The 18,072-nt window shown below is 37.7% G+C and overlaps 1 protein-coding gene across 1 annotated transcript in view; it reads right to left on the bottom strand.

Moving 5' to 3' along the window:
• The window catches only part of LOC115209054 (MAM and LDL-receptor class A domain-containing protein 2-like), a 217,824-nt gene that overhangs the window by 133,560 nt on the left and 66,192 nt on the right, over positions 1-18,072 (bottom strand). Inside the window, exons 13-15 of the mRNA XM_029777126.2 lie at positions 9,379-9,531; positions 8,543-8,679; positions 2,686-2,881 (exon numbers count right to left, since the gene is read on the bottom strand). Coding sequence (XP_029632986.1) covers positions 2,686-2,881; positions 8,543-8,679; positions 9,379-9,531 — 486 coding nt within the window. The remainder of the gene's footprint in view (positions 1-2,685; positions 2,882-8,542; positions 8,680-9,378; positions 9,532-18,072) is intronic.

The following is an 18,072-nucleotide window of genomic DNA, read 5'->3' on the forward strand; positions in this document are numbered from 1 at the left end:
GTTAGTAGAGTCCTAAATCTGGTAAGTTTTGATGAGACTTATAATGGGTATACAGTTTCATAGGTTTTTAGCTTGCTTTGTTTTGGAAAGAAGATACATGGTGCCTTTTGTCAACCACTTTGGAGATTTATCAAGATTCTGAATAATGATATTGAGTAATACCTTATGGATACCTGTAAGTGCATGCAACAAGTAAGTTGGTATTTGGTCTATTCCTGGTATATTCCATTTGTATGCTTTACTGAAGACCTGTCTCAGTTGTGGCACTCTTAATTGTTTCCACCTCTGTTGTCCAACTTCCTACATTATTTCATAGTCTCTAGTGATACAGGATGCTTCCCCACTGTATTCCTTTTAATTTGCTTCAAATGTTCTTCCAGAATTTCTCATCTTTCTCTGCTTGGTTGTTACTTTACTTCTACTTGCTGTTTCTCTGATTCTCTGTAGAACTTCTAGGTATCCAACTGGAAAATTTTGTTTTTCTATAAAACTTATTTCTCCCAACAAACACACAAGCCCAATGTGCTTTCACTTGAATAAACCCAGGAAGACATGGGACGAAGAAGTGAAGCATGATCTTTGAAATTTGGGCCATACAGAAGCAATGACTAGTGATTGAGACCTTTAGCAATATGCTGTGGTTGAGAAGACCCATCAAGCCAAGCGAAATTGTAGTCCTGGCTGATGCTGGTGTCATATAACTGGCACTCATGCCAGTAACACGTAAAAAGCATCTTTTGAATGTTGGGCCTTATGGAGCCAATGACCAAGAACTTTGGCATTATGTTGTGCTTGAGAAGAAGACCCATCAAGCCAAGAAGAATTGCAGTCATGGCAGATACCGTTGTCACACAAATGGCACCTGTGTCAGTGACAAGTAAAAGCAGCACCCATTACACTCTTGGAGTGGTTGCAATTAGGAAGGGCATCCAGCCATAGAAACCATGCCAAACTTGACTGGGGGCTGGTGCAGCCATCCAGCTTGCCAGCCTTGGTGAAACCATCCAACCCATGCCAGCATGGACAATGGACACTAAATGATGATGATGATGTTTTATGGTCTCTTGGTGTTATGAAGAATGTCTTAGCTAGTAATACATTTCCTTTTCACTTTCCTCAGATTCTTGTAGAATACGGAATGGAACTTGCTGCAGATTGACAATACATCCTTCAATTCCAATATCCTTCAACTACTTAGGTAGCAGTTTAGGTGATGTGCTAGGGGCACCAATTACCACAGGAACAATTATAACTTTTGCATTCTACAATCTCCTAATTTCTCTGGCTAAGGTCTTGATAGTTCACAATTTTCTTAGTTTCTTTGATGTCCACTCTCCTCTCATATAATACTGTGTAGTCTATGAGCATACACATTATTTTTTTGCCTTCATCTATCATATCTGGTCTCCTTGCTTCAAATAGTATGGTCAGTCTTTATGGAAAAAGCTCATAAAATCCTGTAATTATCATTCACCATCACAATCTGTGACTCATGCCACTGTTCTGTTATTTTGAATGCACACACATGGTTTACATCCCAATATACTCTTTTACTGACACAATCATACTTGTGGATATATTCTTATTGCACTGCCTTACTACATTCACTTAAGAGATGCTTAATGCTTTTACCTTCTATTCCACAGTTGTCTTTGCTCTCTGATTGAGTTTTATCAAACTTTGTTTGCACCAAGTGTGTTCTAATAATTTGTTTCTGAATTGCTACAATTAACAATTCTATTTTTCATTTTAGGTTTTTACCTATCATTCACAACCAGCATTTTTCACTTCCAACATCCTCGGATTGGAGCATGAAATGGCCATGTAAATGCTTCTTTCTAATTAAGTGTCCTGCCATCCTTCTTTTTGCTCTTGAATTCTCTCACTGCTTCAGTGACTTTTTGGACGTCTGCAGAGAGTATTCTTTTTTCATTATGCACAAACACAATTTTTCAAAGCTTATATTAAAGCACTGATGGTGACAGTAATTAATTTATCATCAGCAGCTAGAACTTGACTGTCAATTCCCAGTGGTTTTAATTCTTAGTGGACGTAGTATACTAACTACTGCCTTAGAGCTTTTGATGGAGATAAGGAGATAGAAAAAATCGTAGCTATATTACCATCTCATGAGCCCCGTCATTATTCTTTTCTGCCACTAAGTTCATTCTGCTACAATAATAGCAGCATGACATTCTTTCATTCTTCAGTTCTGATGAAATATTTGTTAAAAATTATAATGCAGTATCCTGTATGTTGAAAACCTATATTATTCATCCGAAGATGGTGATATATTTTCAAATTGATATAATGCTTGCGTTGTTCGATTAAATGGAGCTGCCTGAAATGGCTGTAATGAACTAATACCTTAATCTCCTTGTTACTTATTTACTTTCTACACACACACACACATAAAACTATGTATCTATATTTATATGTATCTCTCTCTCTCTTTCTCTCTTTATATATATATATATATATAATAAACCTTTACATAAATAAATAACATGAAATACACGAAGGGACGAACAAAACGACAAACGATATATATACATATATATATGTATGTATGTATGTATGTATGTATGTTTGTATGTATGTATGTATGTATGTATGTATGTATTATATTATCATGTACTTTCAGTAAGAGAAAGAGAGCAAGAGAGTTAGCAAAAAAAATCTCACCTTGACATTCTTTTCCCAAGAAACCAACATTCGTGAGACCAATATATTGACCCATTCCATACCCATGTGTTGCAATAAATTCAATGTCTGTATCTTCATTTGTTACCCGAACACATCCAGATAGCCATGCAGATGATGGAGCAACACTAACTTCTTCAAACACAAGTTCCTTTCCTTTTGCAGTTTCAATCTCAATCTGAAAAATATATATGTACATATTATATGATAGTTTGCATACATACACGTGTGCATGCACACACGCACACACACACACACACACACACACACACACACACACATACACACACACACACACACACACACACACACACACACACAGGGATTGTAACCAAATGAGGTTTATTTTCCAACGTAGTCCACTTGCTGTCCACACACGTCTTCCATCACTGCTGCAATGCTTGAATCCCATTGGTGAACAAGCTTTTAACCTGTTGGTCAAAAATGTCATCAAAAGTAGATGTAACATCATTATCACTGCGACTCTGGTTTGCAGCCAAATGTTTTGTCATGTTTGAAAACAGACAATAATCAGATGGGGCCAAATCAGGAGAATAGGGAGGCTGATCCACCAGTTTAAACCACAGTCAGGCTTTGCAGTCATTAAAATCAAGGACTTGTGTACTGGAGCATTGTCCTGATGAAACAAAACTCCTTTCGTCAGTTTTCTTGGGCGTTTGGCTTTCATAGCCTTTTGTAACTCTCACGGCATATTGGTGTAGCCCTTTTCAATAAACACAATCCATTTTGCATCCCCAAAACTGAGGCCTTCAATTGCCCTGCAGATGAAACATCCTTGGCCTTCGCTGGAGAAAATGAGGGGTATTTACACTGCCTGAATCATCTCTTAGTCTCTGGCTCAAAGTGATGACATCAACACTCATCCTGGATTAAGAAACATCCAGGAAAACTATTTGAATCTGCCTTAAACAATGTCAGATCTTCCCGTGATGTCATCAGGTTGGTGTGCTTTTGATCAGAAACCTCTGTCATGCTGAGTTCATCGTGCAAAATATTCTCAACTCTTTCATGGGATGTGCTGATGGCATTGGCTACTTGATCTATAGTCAATTGCCTATCATCCATTACCATATGGTAAATACAATCAATGTTTTCTTTGGTGATGGCACTTGCCCGACGTCAAGACCTTGGGTCATCTTCAAGACTCTCTCTTTCCTCTTCTAAATTCAGCTGCCCACTTTTGTACTGCTGATCTTATAGTGTCACCCCATAATGTAGCAACAATGTCAGCATGAATGTCGTTGGGGGTTAAAAACTTTTTCTGCGGGTACTTGTTAACTCCACAATGTTGCATTATGTTCATTTGCAAGAGAAGTCATAACTACTTACTTTTAAAGTCTTTGAGAAGTCACATGTCAGTTTGGTTGGAAAGAAACATTACATCATCATCATCATTGTCGTTTAATATTTGCTCTCCATACAGGCATGAGTTGGATGGTTTAACTAAGAACTAGCAAGCCAGGGAGCTGCACTAGGTTCCAATATGATTTGGCATGGTTTCTACTGCTGGATGTCTTTCCTAACACTAACCACTCCGAGAGTGTAGTGAGTGCTTTTCACGTGCCACCGGCACCGGAGCCAGTTAGACAGTTTTGGCATCATCCACGCTCGAATGGTGCTTTTTACATTCCACCGAAACGGGTGTCAGTCAGGTGGCACTGGCATCATCCATGCTCGAATGGTGCTTTTTATGTCACTGGCACGAGAACCAGTCAGGTGGAACTGGCATCAGCCATGCTCTAATGGTGTTTTTTACGTTCCACCGTCATGAGTACCAGTCAGGCAGCACTGGCATTGGCCACGACTACAATTTCACTCAGTTCAACAGGTGTTCACAAGCACGGCATATCGGCCAATGATGAAAGGGTGGTTTTAAATGGCCCAGTTATGCAACACTGGCATCGGCCACGACTACGATCTTACTTAGTTTGCCAGGTCTTTTCAAGCATGGCATATCTCCAAAAGTGTCGGTCACTTGCATTGCCTCTGTGAAGTCCAACGTTCGAAGGTCATGTTTCACTACCTCATCCCATGTCTTCCTGGGTTTACCTCTTTCAAAAATTCCCTTCACTGTTAGGGTGTGACACTTCTTCAAGCAACTATCCTCATCCATATGCATCACATGACCATACCAGTGCAGTCGTCTTTCTTGCACAATGCATGCAATATTTCATAGCTCTTTCATTAATCCTTCATAGTCAGCTTATGAATTTTTTTGCCCATCCTCATATGCAACATTTAGGCTAACTTGATGATTTTTTATGTCACCTTTTTTCAATAACAGCTTGATGTTTTGGTGAACAATCAATAGTATTGGAGAGCATGACGATTAAAGAGGTAGTTGAGAAAAAGTTAGATGGCATGAGAACAGGAAACCATCTAACTATTGGAAAAAGGTTACCAGTATCATAATTATTTGCACCAGATATCAAAATGTCAACATTATGCCCACTGATCAATACTTTGTAAACACTGTAAAGGCTGTATGATGTGAGATGAAGATCATGGAAACCAATTTCTCCCAAACTGTGATGGTTTTTGGGTGTGTCTCTAGTGTGGGTGATGTCATTCCACTCCACATCTTTGAATAGTGCTTTATGCTCAGTTTTGACAGCTGTTTGAAGCTGTTGGAAACTGTGGTCAGACTCTAGCTGGAGGCAGTTGCTGCAAGAAGACCATATGTCTGGAAGCAAGATTTGGCTCCTTGCCATACTTCTGGAAAGAGTCAGAAGTGGTTGCCTGAGAATTTCTATAACTTTACTAGCCCCCATTTCTGGCCTCCTTATTCTCCTGGTTGTAATCACATAGATTATGTTGTAGGAAAAATCGTACACTCCATCCCACGTGACAAAGTGGGATGAACCAGCCGCTACAAAAGTCAGACAGTCAGTCGTTGTAGGAAGTCAGTAGTAGTAGAATCATCGTATGAGTTCTTAGTTGGAGCCAGTGTCGGTTACATGATATATACGAGTTTGAGTTATTGTTAAGATAGACGCTCAAATCATTGTCTTGCGGAGCTATCAACAATAGCACAACAGACATGTCAAAGATAATAAGATGCGAAATATCACCACAATATAATAGTGGCGATAAGTAAATTATAGTACTGACAACAGTTTACAAGCGGATGAAGATCCACATTATAACAATGTCGACGAAGATATAAACAATTCATGCAAACAACGTTGAAAAAAAGAATTTTTTTCATGAGTAAAACAATTTACATGGACAACAATGAAAAAATGTTCACATGGAGATATTAAAACTTCAAGAGGAGTAACAAACATTTTTATTGTATGTATTTTACGAAAAATCCGTGAAATTAGGGAAAACCTGTTAGAGGGTTTAGTTGAGTTGTAAAAACAGCAACAACAACAATTCAAAGACCAAGAACAACAACAAATGTTACAGCAACAAATGCTATAACTAATGAAGTCGGTAACAAAACTGAAAAATACCTTTTCACCAGACCATGTAGCAAATTCTATAAATGAATTTAAATATAACTGAGAAGAAGGAATCACTTTCGAGGCATATTACCGAAGATTTGAACAAATATTCGTAAAAGAATGTTAAGACTGGACAGGCGAAATGAAAAAACCTCTAATTCTGAGGAAACTGGTGGCGATAAAGCATAAGAAATACTGTATCTTTGCCTAAAACCGTATACTCTGCACTGTGGTTGGCATTAGAAAGAGCATTCAGCCATAGAAATACTGCCAAAACAGACACTGGAGCTGGACAAGTCCTTTGACCTGTCAGATCCTATCAAATCATTCAACTCTTGGCAGTATAATAGAATATGGACACTAAGCAATGATGATAATGGTGATGTTGATATGTGCGTGCGTGTGTATTTACACACACACACACACACACACACACACACACACACACACACATCAGTATCATTTTCATCTTTTTTTATCCATTTTAATGCTGAAATGGTTTGGATGGGCCATCATGGCTTGACTTCTTAGAAGGTACTACAATGTCCTTGGATGTTTTCAAATACTTTCTGCCATTGGATGCTCTTCATAACACCAAATACTTTACAGAGTGTTCTGAATGCATTTTATCATGGCACTGGCACTGAAGAGGTCACAAACTTCTCAAAATAACAACACTAAAGGGACTTCTTGTTCCTATGTTGCCTCTACTTATTAGTCATTCATCAACTACATCACAGTGTGTTCAGTATGCATTTCATCATGGCATTAACAGTAGTAAAGTTGCCTGGTATTTTGAAGCATGTAAAAGACTGCATTGTCCTTCATCACCCACTTTTGTTTTTTACCAGCAGAAATAATTGTTCCCTAAACTTTCTCCAACTTGTTCAATTACATTTTCAGGTCACCGACCTTTGCAGCTAATTAGGTCACCTAGATTAACAGAAGTTACCTATTACTGCTAGAGAGCTTTCAAGGTATTTAAGAAAATCTAGTTTTTGTGTCTCTGTGGACTTATGAAGTCTACTTTCTCTGTGAGCGTACTTGATATCTCACTATATAGTTTGTGTGTCCATAGTTTACACAAGGTACGCCATATAGAATTATTACCCCCTTCATTTCTGTATACTGAGCATGGCCAATTCACTGACATTTGATTTGGCCCTTTCTTATTTTCTACTTGCTGTCACCTTAATCTTTGCTATGTTTACTTTGAAGGTTCTCTGTAGATTTGGCAATAAATCAAAAAGAATATTACATTAATAATACATCCCAGTCCCCAAAATTGATTCAGAAAAAGGCTAGAAATACATTCCTATACTGATTTAATAAATTTATAAGTTCTATGGTGTTATATCATATCTCTTATATACAGATTGTTCAACATATTCTAGTACACAGTTCATATCCTCATTGGAATACTCATTTATGTTTGTGACATGTGACAAAAGCATTTAATTCTTGTAAAGGATAAGTCAAGAAAATAAAGTTTATGTCTGTCAGTAGCTGGAGCATTGTAAAATTGATAAGTGTTCTGATAGTTTGAAATACTGGATTTAAGTTCCTTTGTGGTGCCTTAGAAAACACTGGGAAAATAATTTGGTAATTAGATTCAGACCAAAGTCATTATTATTTATATTGAATTTAAACTGTAGTTTTAATTAAGAATTAGTGAAACTAAGTTATATTGCATGAAACTAAGATACATTCCAAAGATCCATTGCATAGAGAAAAATACTCCAGTGTTTCATTAATGAGAGCCCTAAAATTCTTGAAACTCCCTATCATCAAGATTGATTATTTCTATCATAGACATAAGACATTGCTAGTCATTGTAAAAGTACCGTTGATTTTATAACTGATTGTTGTGCATTATCAATCATCCATTTGTTTTCATAAAAATATTTCTCTGTGAATATGCTTATCATTTGAAGAGAAAAACTATTTGACCATAGGCACAGGAGTGGCTGTGTGGTAAGTAGCTTGCTAACCAACCACATGGTTCCGGGTTCAGTCCCACTGCGTGGCATCTTGGGCAAGTGTCTTCTTCTATAGCCCCGGGCCGACCAATGCCTTGTGAGTGGATTTGGTAGACGGAAACTGAAAGAAGCCTGTCGTATATATGTATATATATATGTATTTGTGTGTATGTTTGTGTCTGTGTTTGTCCCCCTAGCATTGCTTGACAACCAATGCTGGTGTGTTTACGTCCCCGTCACTTAACGGTTCGGCAAAAGAGACCGATAGAATAAGTACTGAGCTTACAAAGAATAAGTCCCAGGGTCGATTTGCTCGACTAAAGGCAGTGCTCCAGCATGGCCACAGTCAAATGACTGAAACAAGTAAAAGAGAAAAGAGAAAGAGAATACCTGAAGTTTGCCAGCTCCTTGCTGGAGATAATAATCAAAGAATAAACTATGGCCTGCTGGGGGTTCAACATTTGGAAAAGAAAGATGTGTCACGTCTTCAGGTTTGCCATTTATAGAATCAACATACATGTAATAGTCTGAAAGAAAAGCAAGAAAATGGGAATTAAAGGACAAAACAATGACATGTTCATTACTAGTTTCTTTTATTGCCAAAAAAGTAGTTGATAAGGAACACTATAAGAACAAATGACAGCATTATTTCCTCCTCTTCCTTCTCTTATTTTGATTGTGAATGTTAACGTATGATGGACTCTCCTGTGGAAGATGATGTATATGTGTTCAGTTTTTGCTGAATGTCCTGCACAAGTGAATTGTTTATAGTAATCAAATGCTTGTGCTGTACATAAGCTCCCTCCCTCCATTCAATCGACATTTGCTGAACAGATGCGTGGTGTACAACATGTCTGGTGTCGAAGTGTTCACAGAGCAACGTGAGATGAAGTGTTTTGTTCAAGAATACAATGCACCATCCAGTCTAGGAACTGAAACTATGATCTCATGATCATGAATGCAACACCCTAACCACTAGGCCATGTGTCCTGAATGCATTCACTACTACTACTACTGCTGTGGTAGCAACTGTAAGTAGTAGTAGTAGCTTCAGCAGCAGTTGGAGGAGTAGGAGAAGCACTATAAATATCTCAAATTTAGTAAAATGTCAAAATATAATGGATTTTTTAAAGAGGAAATTTTACTGAAGGTATCTTAACCTTAATAATAACTATTTGATAACGGTTTACAGAATATATGATAATGCATTATAATATCTGACTTACGTCTGTCATTTGAGTAGCGATGAAGATATGGAATCTCTCGGTAATCTGAAGAAGATCCTTGGCTCCAGTTATATCTGGTATTCTCTGGACATTTAACTTGGAAATTGCACAGATGTACTTCTTTGAATTTGCAAAAATGGTATGTAAGACCCACTGTTGAAACACATGATCAATAAAATTAGTGAATTTATAGAAGACAAAATAAAATGGAAAATCATATAGTTAATTTAAATCATCAAATAATTTATTTGAAATATAAGCTTTGAACAATGAAAGTATAAGAATGTGCAACAAGAATAGTAAATTTATTCAATATTTTAAGTCTGATAAGTTCAAATTGGGAAATGAAAAATGTTAAATTAATGGTATTACATTTCCCTTGAAGACTTTAAATCACATTACATTCTCTGATATGACCGTTGATAAAAATAACATAAATTTGCATATTAAAAAAGAATCAAGCATACAAAGCATAAGACAACTGAAAAATTAGTTGAAAAACTGTCTCAAGAATTTATAGGTTAATATCAATGTCATTCCCTGCTCATCTTTTTATTATACTCTATGTTTATGGAACTTTCCATGATAGTTCTGATATTGTGTACAATTAACATTTCATTTTAAAGATTTTATTTCATGTTTAGAACTTATTAAAGACAAAATATTGAATAGACTTTTTATTCTTCAACATCGTGGTACTTATCATTATTCTTCTTTGTTTAAAACTATGCATTCATATTATCAAAAATAATAACTCCCGTATTATCTACCTATATAAAAGAGGAAAAAAACTTGCACACTTTGACTTTGTTAAGGATTCAATGACACTAGACATGCTAAGATTGAGCTGAAAATTGGCAAGGATACTAAATGCGTGGTGAGGATGCGACCCGCGATGGTTAAAATTTGCAAGCTATAAAGATGTGGTTGCTATGGCAAAAATATTGATTTTTAAAAATATTTCAGCATTCAGAAATAGATATGTTTTAAGGGGAACAACTCAGTAGTTTCAATGATTACATTTACAAGTAACGACTGTGCATAAATATCAAGATTACTTATCTGTTGCGAAATAATGTGTGTGTGCATGTGTGCGTGTGTGCGTGCATGAGTGTGTGCATGTGTGTGTGTGTGTGTGTGTGCATGCATACGAGCGCGAGAGTAGCTGTTAATTCAATCGAACATAAAGAAATAAAAAAAGGAGTTAAAAAAGCAATTAATAATCTTAAGAATAAATACATCAAACTTGATAGTATAAAAGGTAGCAAAGAATGATAAAAGATAGTAAGAGTAGAAATTAATATTATTTTTAGCATATAAGGGATCCACTGAGTGGTCTCTACTCTTGTCTATCTACCTATATAAAGAGGAAAAAAACTTGCATACTTTGGCTTTGGTAAGGATTCAATGGCACTAGACGTGTTAGGATTGAGCTGAAAATTTACACACCTATAGAAGGCGTGGTGTAGTTAAGGCCAGAGTAGGTTTCAAGTCTCTATCTAGATAACAAAGGCCCAAAACAATGCATTTTCTGCGAGTGAGTGGATGTCATACACTATTGCCTTGAGTTGTTGGATTCTATGCGTGACTGTGCACGTGTTTGCATGAATGCAACAGAAAAATGGGGCAAAAACACGTTCAATTTTTGTGTTTTTTGAAAAACAAGATATGAGCATATACGTAGAAAAATTTCCTGAATCGATTGGAGCAAGTTTGAATTCTCTAGCTTGAAAAATGCAAATTCTAGCAGTTTTGGGTGTGCCATTTTAAGGAGTTCTCAGTTGAAAATGGTGTCAAAAATAGCTCAAAATAAGAGAATTATTTTGCAGACTGAATTGCCACAAAAATCGAATGGGAAGTGCTCTTTATATATATAAAGCTGAAGTTGTCGGTGTATGGCAGGTTTGGTAGCCTTCAACTAAAACCATCTCCTCCGAGACCCTGCGGTGCAAGTTGACCAAAATTGGGAGTATGATAGAAAAAGGCTTGCTCTTCATTCCATAGAAGAAAAAATTCCAAATTATTTACATCAAAAAGATGCTTTTTTCTTTGCAAATCCCTATTTTTTTTACAATTTTTTGACTGCTGTGTCGCCATTTTTGGTGTATTTCAACCAGAAGAATGTTCACTTAAAGAGAATAACAAGCTACAAAATGCAAAATTTTTACTTTTCAAAAATTCCAATTCTAAAGGGTCGAAACAAACCTGAGCAATGCAGGGCGATACTGCTAGTACTATATAAATTTTCTTTTTAATTTCTGTAAGTTTCAACCATTCTAAATATTTTTAGAAGTTTGGTAGGTGATATAAAAGATTAACTAGGATTACTTACTATTAGTATAAATATATTCCTAAAAACTCTTTTAGTAGAATATTTGAAAATTCAATGATCTGATGATAAAATTGAAACTATGGACTCTTGGTTTGGACAAAATTGATATATGTTTAAGTATGAGAGTGCATAGCTGAATGGCTAAGTAGTTCACTTCTCTAACAAAAGATTTTAGATTCTATTCTACTTTCTTGGCATGTAGAGAAAGTTTCTGCTTCAAATCCTTGGATTAATTCAACCATTCTGAATGAACTGGGTAGATAGAAAAATATGATCATCATCATCGTTTAACATCTGTTTTCCATGCTCACATGGGTTGGACGATTTGACTGAGGTCGGGAGAGCCAGCGGCTGCACCAGGCTCCTATCTGATCGAACAATATTTCTACAGCTGGATGCCCTTCCTGATGCCAGCCACTCCAAGATTATAGTGGGTGCTTTTTACATGCCACTGGCACAAGAGCCAGTCAGGTGAGCCTAGCATCGATCACATTTGGATAGTGCTTTTTATGTGCCACCAGCATGGAGGCCAGTCAGAGGGTACTGGTATTGGCCATGTTTAGATAGTGCTTTTTACGTGCCACCGGCACAGGAGCCAGTCAGGGAGTACTGGCATCAGCCACATTTGGATGGTGCTTTTTATGTGCCACTGGCAAAGGAGCCAGTCAAGGAATACTGGCATTGGCCACATTCAGATGAAGCTTTTTACGTGCCAGTCAGGGAGCACTGGCCACAGCTATGGTATTGGTTTCACTTGACTCAACAGTCTTCTCAAGCATATCATATCACCCGATACATTAGGAATACTCTTAACTGGGCCAGACATGCATAGCTGCGATCTCACTTTAGTTGCCGGGTCTTCTCAATCACAGCATATCTCCAAAGGTCTCGGTTTCCTGTCATTACCTCTATGAGGCCCAATGTTTGAAGGCCATGCTTCACCATCTCATCCTATGTCTGCCTGGGTCTAACACTTCCATAGGTTCCTTCAACAGTTAGTGAGTTACGCTTCCTCACACAACTGTCCTCATCCATACATAATACATGACCATACCAGCACAGTTGTCTCTCTTGTACACTACATTTGATGCTTTTTATGCCCAACTTTTCTCTCAAGGCGCTTACACTCTGTCATGTATGCACACTGACATTACACATCCAGCGGATCATACTAGCTTCATTTCTTTCAAGCCTATGCATATCCTCAACAGTCATGGCTCGTGTTTCACTGCTGTGTAGCATGGTAGTTGACACACATGCATCATACAGTCTACCTTTTATCCTGAGCAAGAGGCCCTTAGTTGACAGCAGAAGTAGGAGTTCCCTGAACTTTGCCCAGGCTATTCTTATTCTAGCCACTACACTCTCAGAGCAACCACCCCCACTACTGACTTGGTTGCCTAGGTAGCGGAAGCTATTAACTACTTCTAGTTTCTTCCCCTGGCATGTGACGGAATCTATTTTCTGTATATCTTCAGTGTTTATTGCCCCTGTGCACCTGCCACACACAAAAACTATCTTCCCGGTTAACCTTCCATTGATATTGCTGCACCTTTTATGTGTCCTTAGCTTATACTGGGTACATCGCATGGAGTTTCTACCCATGCCTTTTCTACAGATTGAGCAGGGCCATCTACCTGAAGGGGTTTGTGATTTGACAGCCTTCCTACTTACTAAGACTTTGGTTTTTGCTAGGTGAACCCTAAGGCACTTCAATTCTAGACCTTGCCGGACTTTGTCTCTAGTTCTGGCAGTGACTTAGTTATTAGAGCAAGGTCTTCAGCATAGAGTAGCTCCCAGGGGCATCCAATCTTGAATTGGAGGACTATAATGAATAAGAGGGGTGTTGAAGATTGATCCTTGATGGATCCATACTTCTACTCGGAAGTTTTCACTATACTCATTGCCAACCCTCACCTTACAGCATTCCTGTACAGGGCTTGTACAGCTCTTACCAATCACTTGTCTACCCCCAGTTTCCAAGTTGACCATCAGATAACAGATTGGGGGACCGTGTTGAAGGCTTTCTCTGAGTCAACAAAAGCCAATTACATAGGTTTATCTTTGGCTAGATATTTCTCCTGAAGTTGCCTTAACAGAAATATATCATCAGTGGTGCTTCTGGCTGGCACAAAACCAAACTGCATCTCATCTAGGCAAACTCTCTCCCTAATTAGTTGGGCTGTGACCCTCTCTGTAACTTTCATCACATGAATCAATAATTCAATACACCTGTAGTTATTTCTATCTAAAGCATCACTTTTCTTCTTGCAGCAGTTGATTATGGTGCTGCTACACCAGTCATTGGGTATGACTCCTTCATTAACCACCTGATTTATGATGTGGGTGACAATACCATAGCCCACACCGCCAGATATTTTAAGCATCTTGCGGTGATTTCTGATGGGTGAGGTGCTTTTCCTGTCTTCATATCCTTAATTGCTTTATCTGCCAGGGTACAGTTGATTTGGGTAGCTGGTCTCTCAATTGGGTCAACCTTTGGCAGACTCTCCTCCCCCCATTCTCCACATTCAGCAGTGTTTCATAATGGCATCTCCAAGCCTCTTTCTTTGCAGAATCATTAAATGCAAGGGTACCATCATCCATGCAGACACATTTCTCTCCATTACATCATGGTTTTCTCTCACATACTGTCTTGCAATCCGAAATACTTGAGTTCTCTGGTTCTCATGTCGCTGAACATTGGCAAACTTCTTCTTTTCTGCTACTCCCTTGGCTATATATACCTGTCTTCTAGCTTCTCTTTTGCCTATCTGATACATTCTCCTGCTACCCCAACTCTTCCAGGCTTTCCAAGCCTGTTTCTTTACAGTATAGGCCCTGTCTACAGTATTGCTCTACCACCATGTTACCCTCTGCCTGGAAGGGACTTTGCACCAACCACAGATTTGGTCTGTAGCACTCAGCAAGCTGTCTCGCAGGAATTCCCAGCTGCCTTCTATGTCAGGACTGTAGCTCCTCCTCCTTATCATTAAATTTCTCAATAAGGATATCCCTAAATCTCTGACCACATGAAGGGTTCTTAAGCTTGCAATCCTTCTTTTCCAGATTGATCTGCTTTTTGGCATCCTTCAGGCCCCAAGTCTAAAGTCACTAATAACTGGTCTATGCTGGGGGGCACATTCTTCACCAGGGAGGGTCTTTGTATTTAAGAGCAACTATGCATCCCACTCTCTGGTAAGAATTAAATCAATCTGGCTAGCAGAGTCACCTGATTGAAAGATTATCAGGTGGCTAGCTGGCTTCCTGAAGTTGGTGTTGCAGATCAATAGGTTATTTGCATCACAGAACTCTAGGAGTCTAGTTCCCTCTTCATTTCTGGTACTAACTCCGTGGCCCCATGTACACCATGGAAGATAACAGTTTGCTGTCTGACATGCCCATTAAAATCTCCAGCCACAAAGATGAGATCATTGTCACTTGTCTTTGAGGTAGCCTGCAGAAAAATATCATAAAAGTGATCTTTCTGTTCATTTGGTAGGCCCGATTATAGGGCATAGGCAGAGATAATTGTAGATATACCATTCTGCAAAACTAGCCTGGGTTTAAGTACTCTATCGCACACCCTCACTACCTCTATGACCTTATCTACCCATTTCTCTGCAAGAAGTATGCCCACACCCCTATTCCATTACTATTACCTTCCCAGAAGAGTTTATATCTATCTGCTTTGCTTGTGAGGACTCTGGCTGAAGCCCCTCTTCACCTTACCTCTTGCATGCAGCATACATCAATATGTCTCCATTCAAGCACATGTGGAAGGCTTTCTAATGGATCCCTGTACTAATCCTAGGATGCAGTCTTATAAGATAATGTTATACAGAGTTTGTTGGAGGACTGTGCTAAAGGTATGAGAGTTTAAGGAATGTCCAACAATTTACTCTAAAAGACAATGAGGAGGAAGCTTTATTAATCAGACAAATGGAATTCTCATTTGTCAAAAAATCATACTAGGTTCAATAATTAATTTTTCTGAGTAAGGGATGTAAAATAATTATTATGAAATTACTTAACATGGAATTGTATTGTTATTTAATATTCTGCTTCTTGGTTGTTTATGCAAGCTGCAATTTGTTTATGCCAAATTTGCATGTTATATTAGTGAACAGAAAGCAGAGTGCTGAAAAACAGTCATAAAGTTCAAGAATTAGTGGCCATATGTTGTCAGTTATTCATAGCCAAAGCACTTAACTTTCAATTAACCAAGTCCATTCACAGAACAGTAATGACTGCATCCTAAGAAAGCATAGGGATTTGAACCCCAGCTGTAACATATTCAGTTAGGGATCATGAGTAAGCCACCACAATGTCACTCAATTAGTCAATAAATTGACCAGTCATCATGAAGCTGTGGTGTGATAAAGTTCTTCAGATGATATAAAATCTGTCCCTTTTTCACCCTGTAAAGAACTGTTTGGCAGCCAACTTGGCCAAACAGCCATGGGCATTTATCCAGAACACCTTTGGTACTCACAGAAGGCATACCACCTCAAGCAAGAAACGATTTTGAACACTTATATCCGATGTACCACAGCTAGCCTTTTACAGACACAGTATGCTACTCTCTTCCAAGTTGGCGGTTATATTATAAGCATCTTTCTTTTGTAATCAGCCAAAGCAATAAATTATGTCCAGCAATAAATATGTTAAAAGTTAAAAGTTTGTGAGTTGCTCCATTTCTTTGCACACACAGCTAGTTAGACCTCAAGATGATGGTTTTCAAGAAACCACCATAACAACGATGACTAAGCAACCACGTGACAGAAGTCTGCTTAATTGATTTTCATAGTCACACATAGATAAGATCTCTGTCTCTTCTAGTGTTACTTCAACTACCTCTGCACCTCACAGTAAGCATGTCTTATGTCATTTCCACTTTAACACTTTCAACTTTCTCATCTCTCCTCACCACTCATGTTGACTCCAACTCTACCCAAACTCTACTAACCACTGCACACAAGCCTACTTCTCCAGAAAGTTGGCCTTAGAATTCCCTCCTTCCACAGATATTTTTACAGTGTTGACCTGCTTGTATGGAACATCAATGGTATAATTCTTAATGGTCTTGAAAGGCATATGAAGGCCATGGGTACAGCTTCTTTCTTTAGATTTAGCTAATGAAAAAAAACAGACATTGACCAATACGGAGATAGATATTTTAGTGTTAGAATTTCTAGTATGAAGGAAAAGATTTGTGTTTTTGAAGAGAAATGGCATCTCAAAATTAAGGTGAAAATATCCAGAACCTTTATGAAACCTATTTGATCACAATATGTATAAGTAGCATATTTTACAATTTTATACATTTGAGAAATTTCTGATCTGAGAAAAGTCAAGTAAATTATTTGATCATCTGACAACAGTTAGGTGACAAAATAAGTGTCAATTTAAATATCTTTATATGCCAAGTGAAAGATTTTGTGAGAATAATTTCGGAAGACATTAAATAGATTTTTATGTATGAAATTATATTTCAATTGTCTACTGCAAAACAGGTCAAATGCTGAAAATATATTCTTTTAATTTATGAATTTGTAATGTGATTGCAATATTGAATCAATTTACTTTCTGCCAAGTTATGGATAATACAAAGCTCAAAGATCATATTGTAAATCTATATAGATCAGTATTGTTTAATACATATAGGATGATTTACAAGTGACAATAATTATCATGTTAAATTATTAGATGACTGATTGTATGGTTACATATTGAAACTTCACTTCAGCCATTGTGTTGTGCCCCTAATTGTCTCAGTTGCCTGTCTACAGGTGCCACTCTGTTTTCAAACTAAGGTGGGAATCCAAAACTGTAAAAATTATTACTGCAACAGAAACAATTCTAACAATGCAAGCATGGGAAAATGGATTCAAAAATATCAGAAAAAGTACAAGATGATATCAAAAAGTTCTTGGACTAGTTATGTTTAAATAACATATTTATTTAAGTTTTAACATCATCTACTTTGAAATAGTCACCTTGTGCACCAATACACCAATCCCAGCATTCCTGTCACTTTTGGAATCCAGCCTGGAAGCAGTTTTCAGCAAGTGAGTCAAAGACCTTGACAATGGTGTTGAAATGGAATCTTTTGAACTGCACTTTCATCATGGGAAAGATATGGAAATCCACAGGTGCTAAATCTGATGACTAGGGTAGGTGCAGAAGTGACACTATGTTGTTTGGGGCAAGAAACTCACGAATGTGGAGAGCTAAGTGATAGGATGCATTGTTGTCATGAAGAATACAATTCTTCATGTTCTACAGATCCAGTTGCTTTTGCTGAATGTCCTCCTTCAAACACTTCAAAACCTCACAGCAGAACTCTTGATTGGTAGTCT

This window comes from Octopus sinensis, linkage group LG3 (genome assembly GCF_006345805.1).
Source record: "Octopus sinensis linkage group LG3, ASM634580v1, whole genome shotgun sequence".
In the NCBI taxonomy this organism is placed as follows: Eukaryota; Metazoa; Mollusca; class Cephalopoda; order Octopoda; family Octopodidae; genus Octopus; species Octopus sinensis.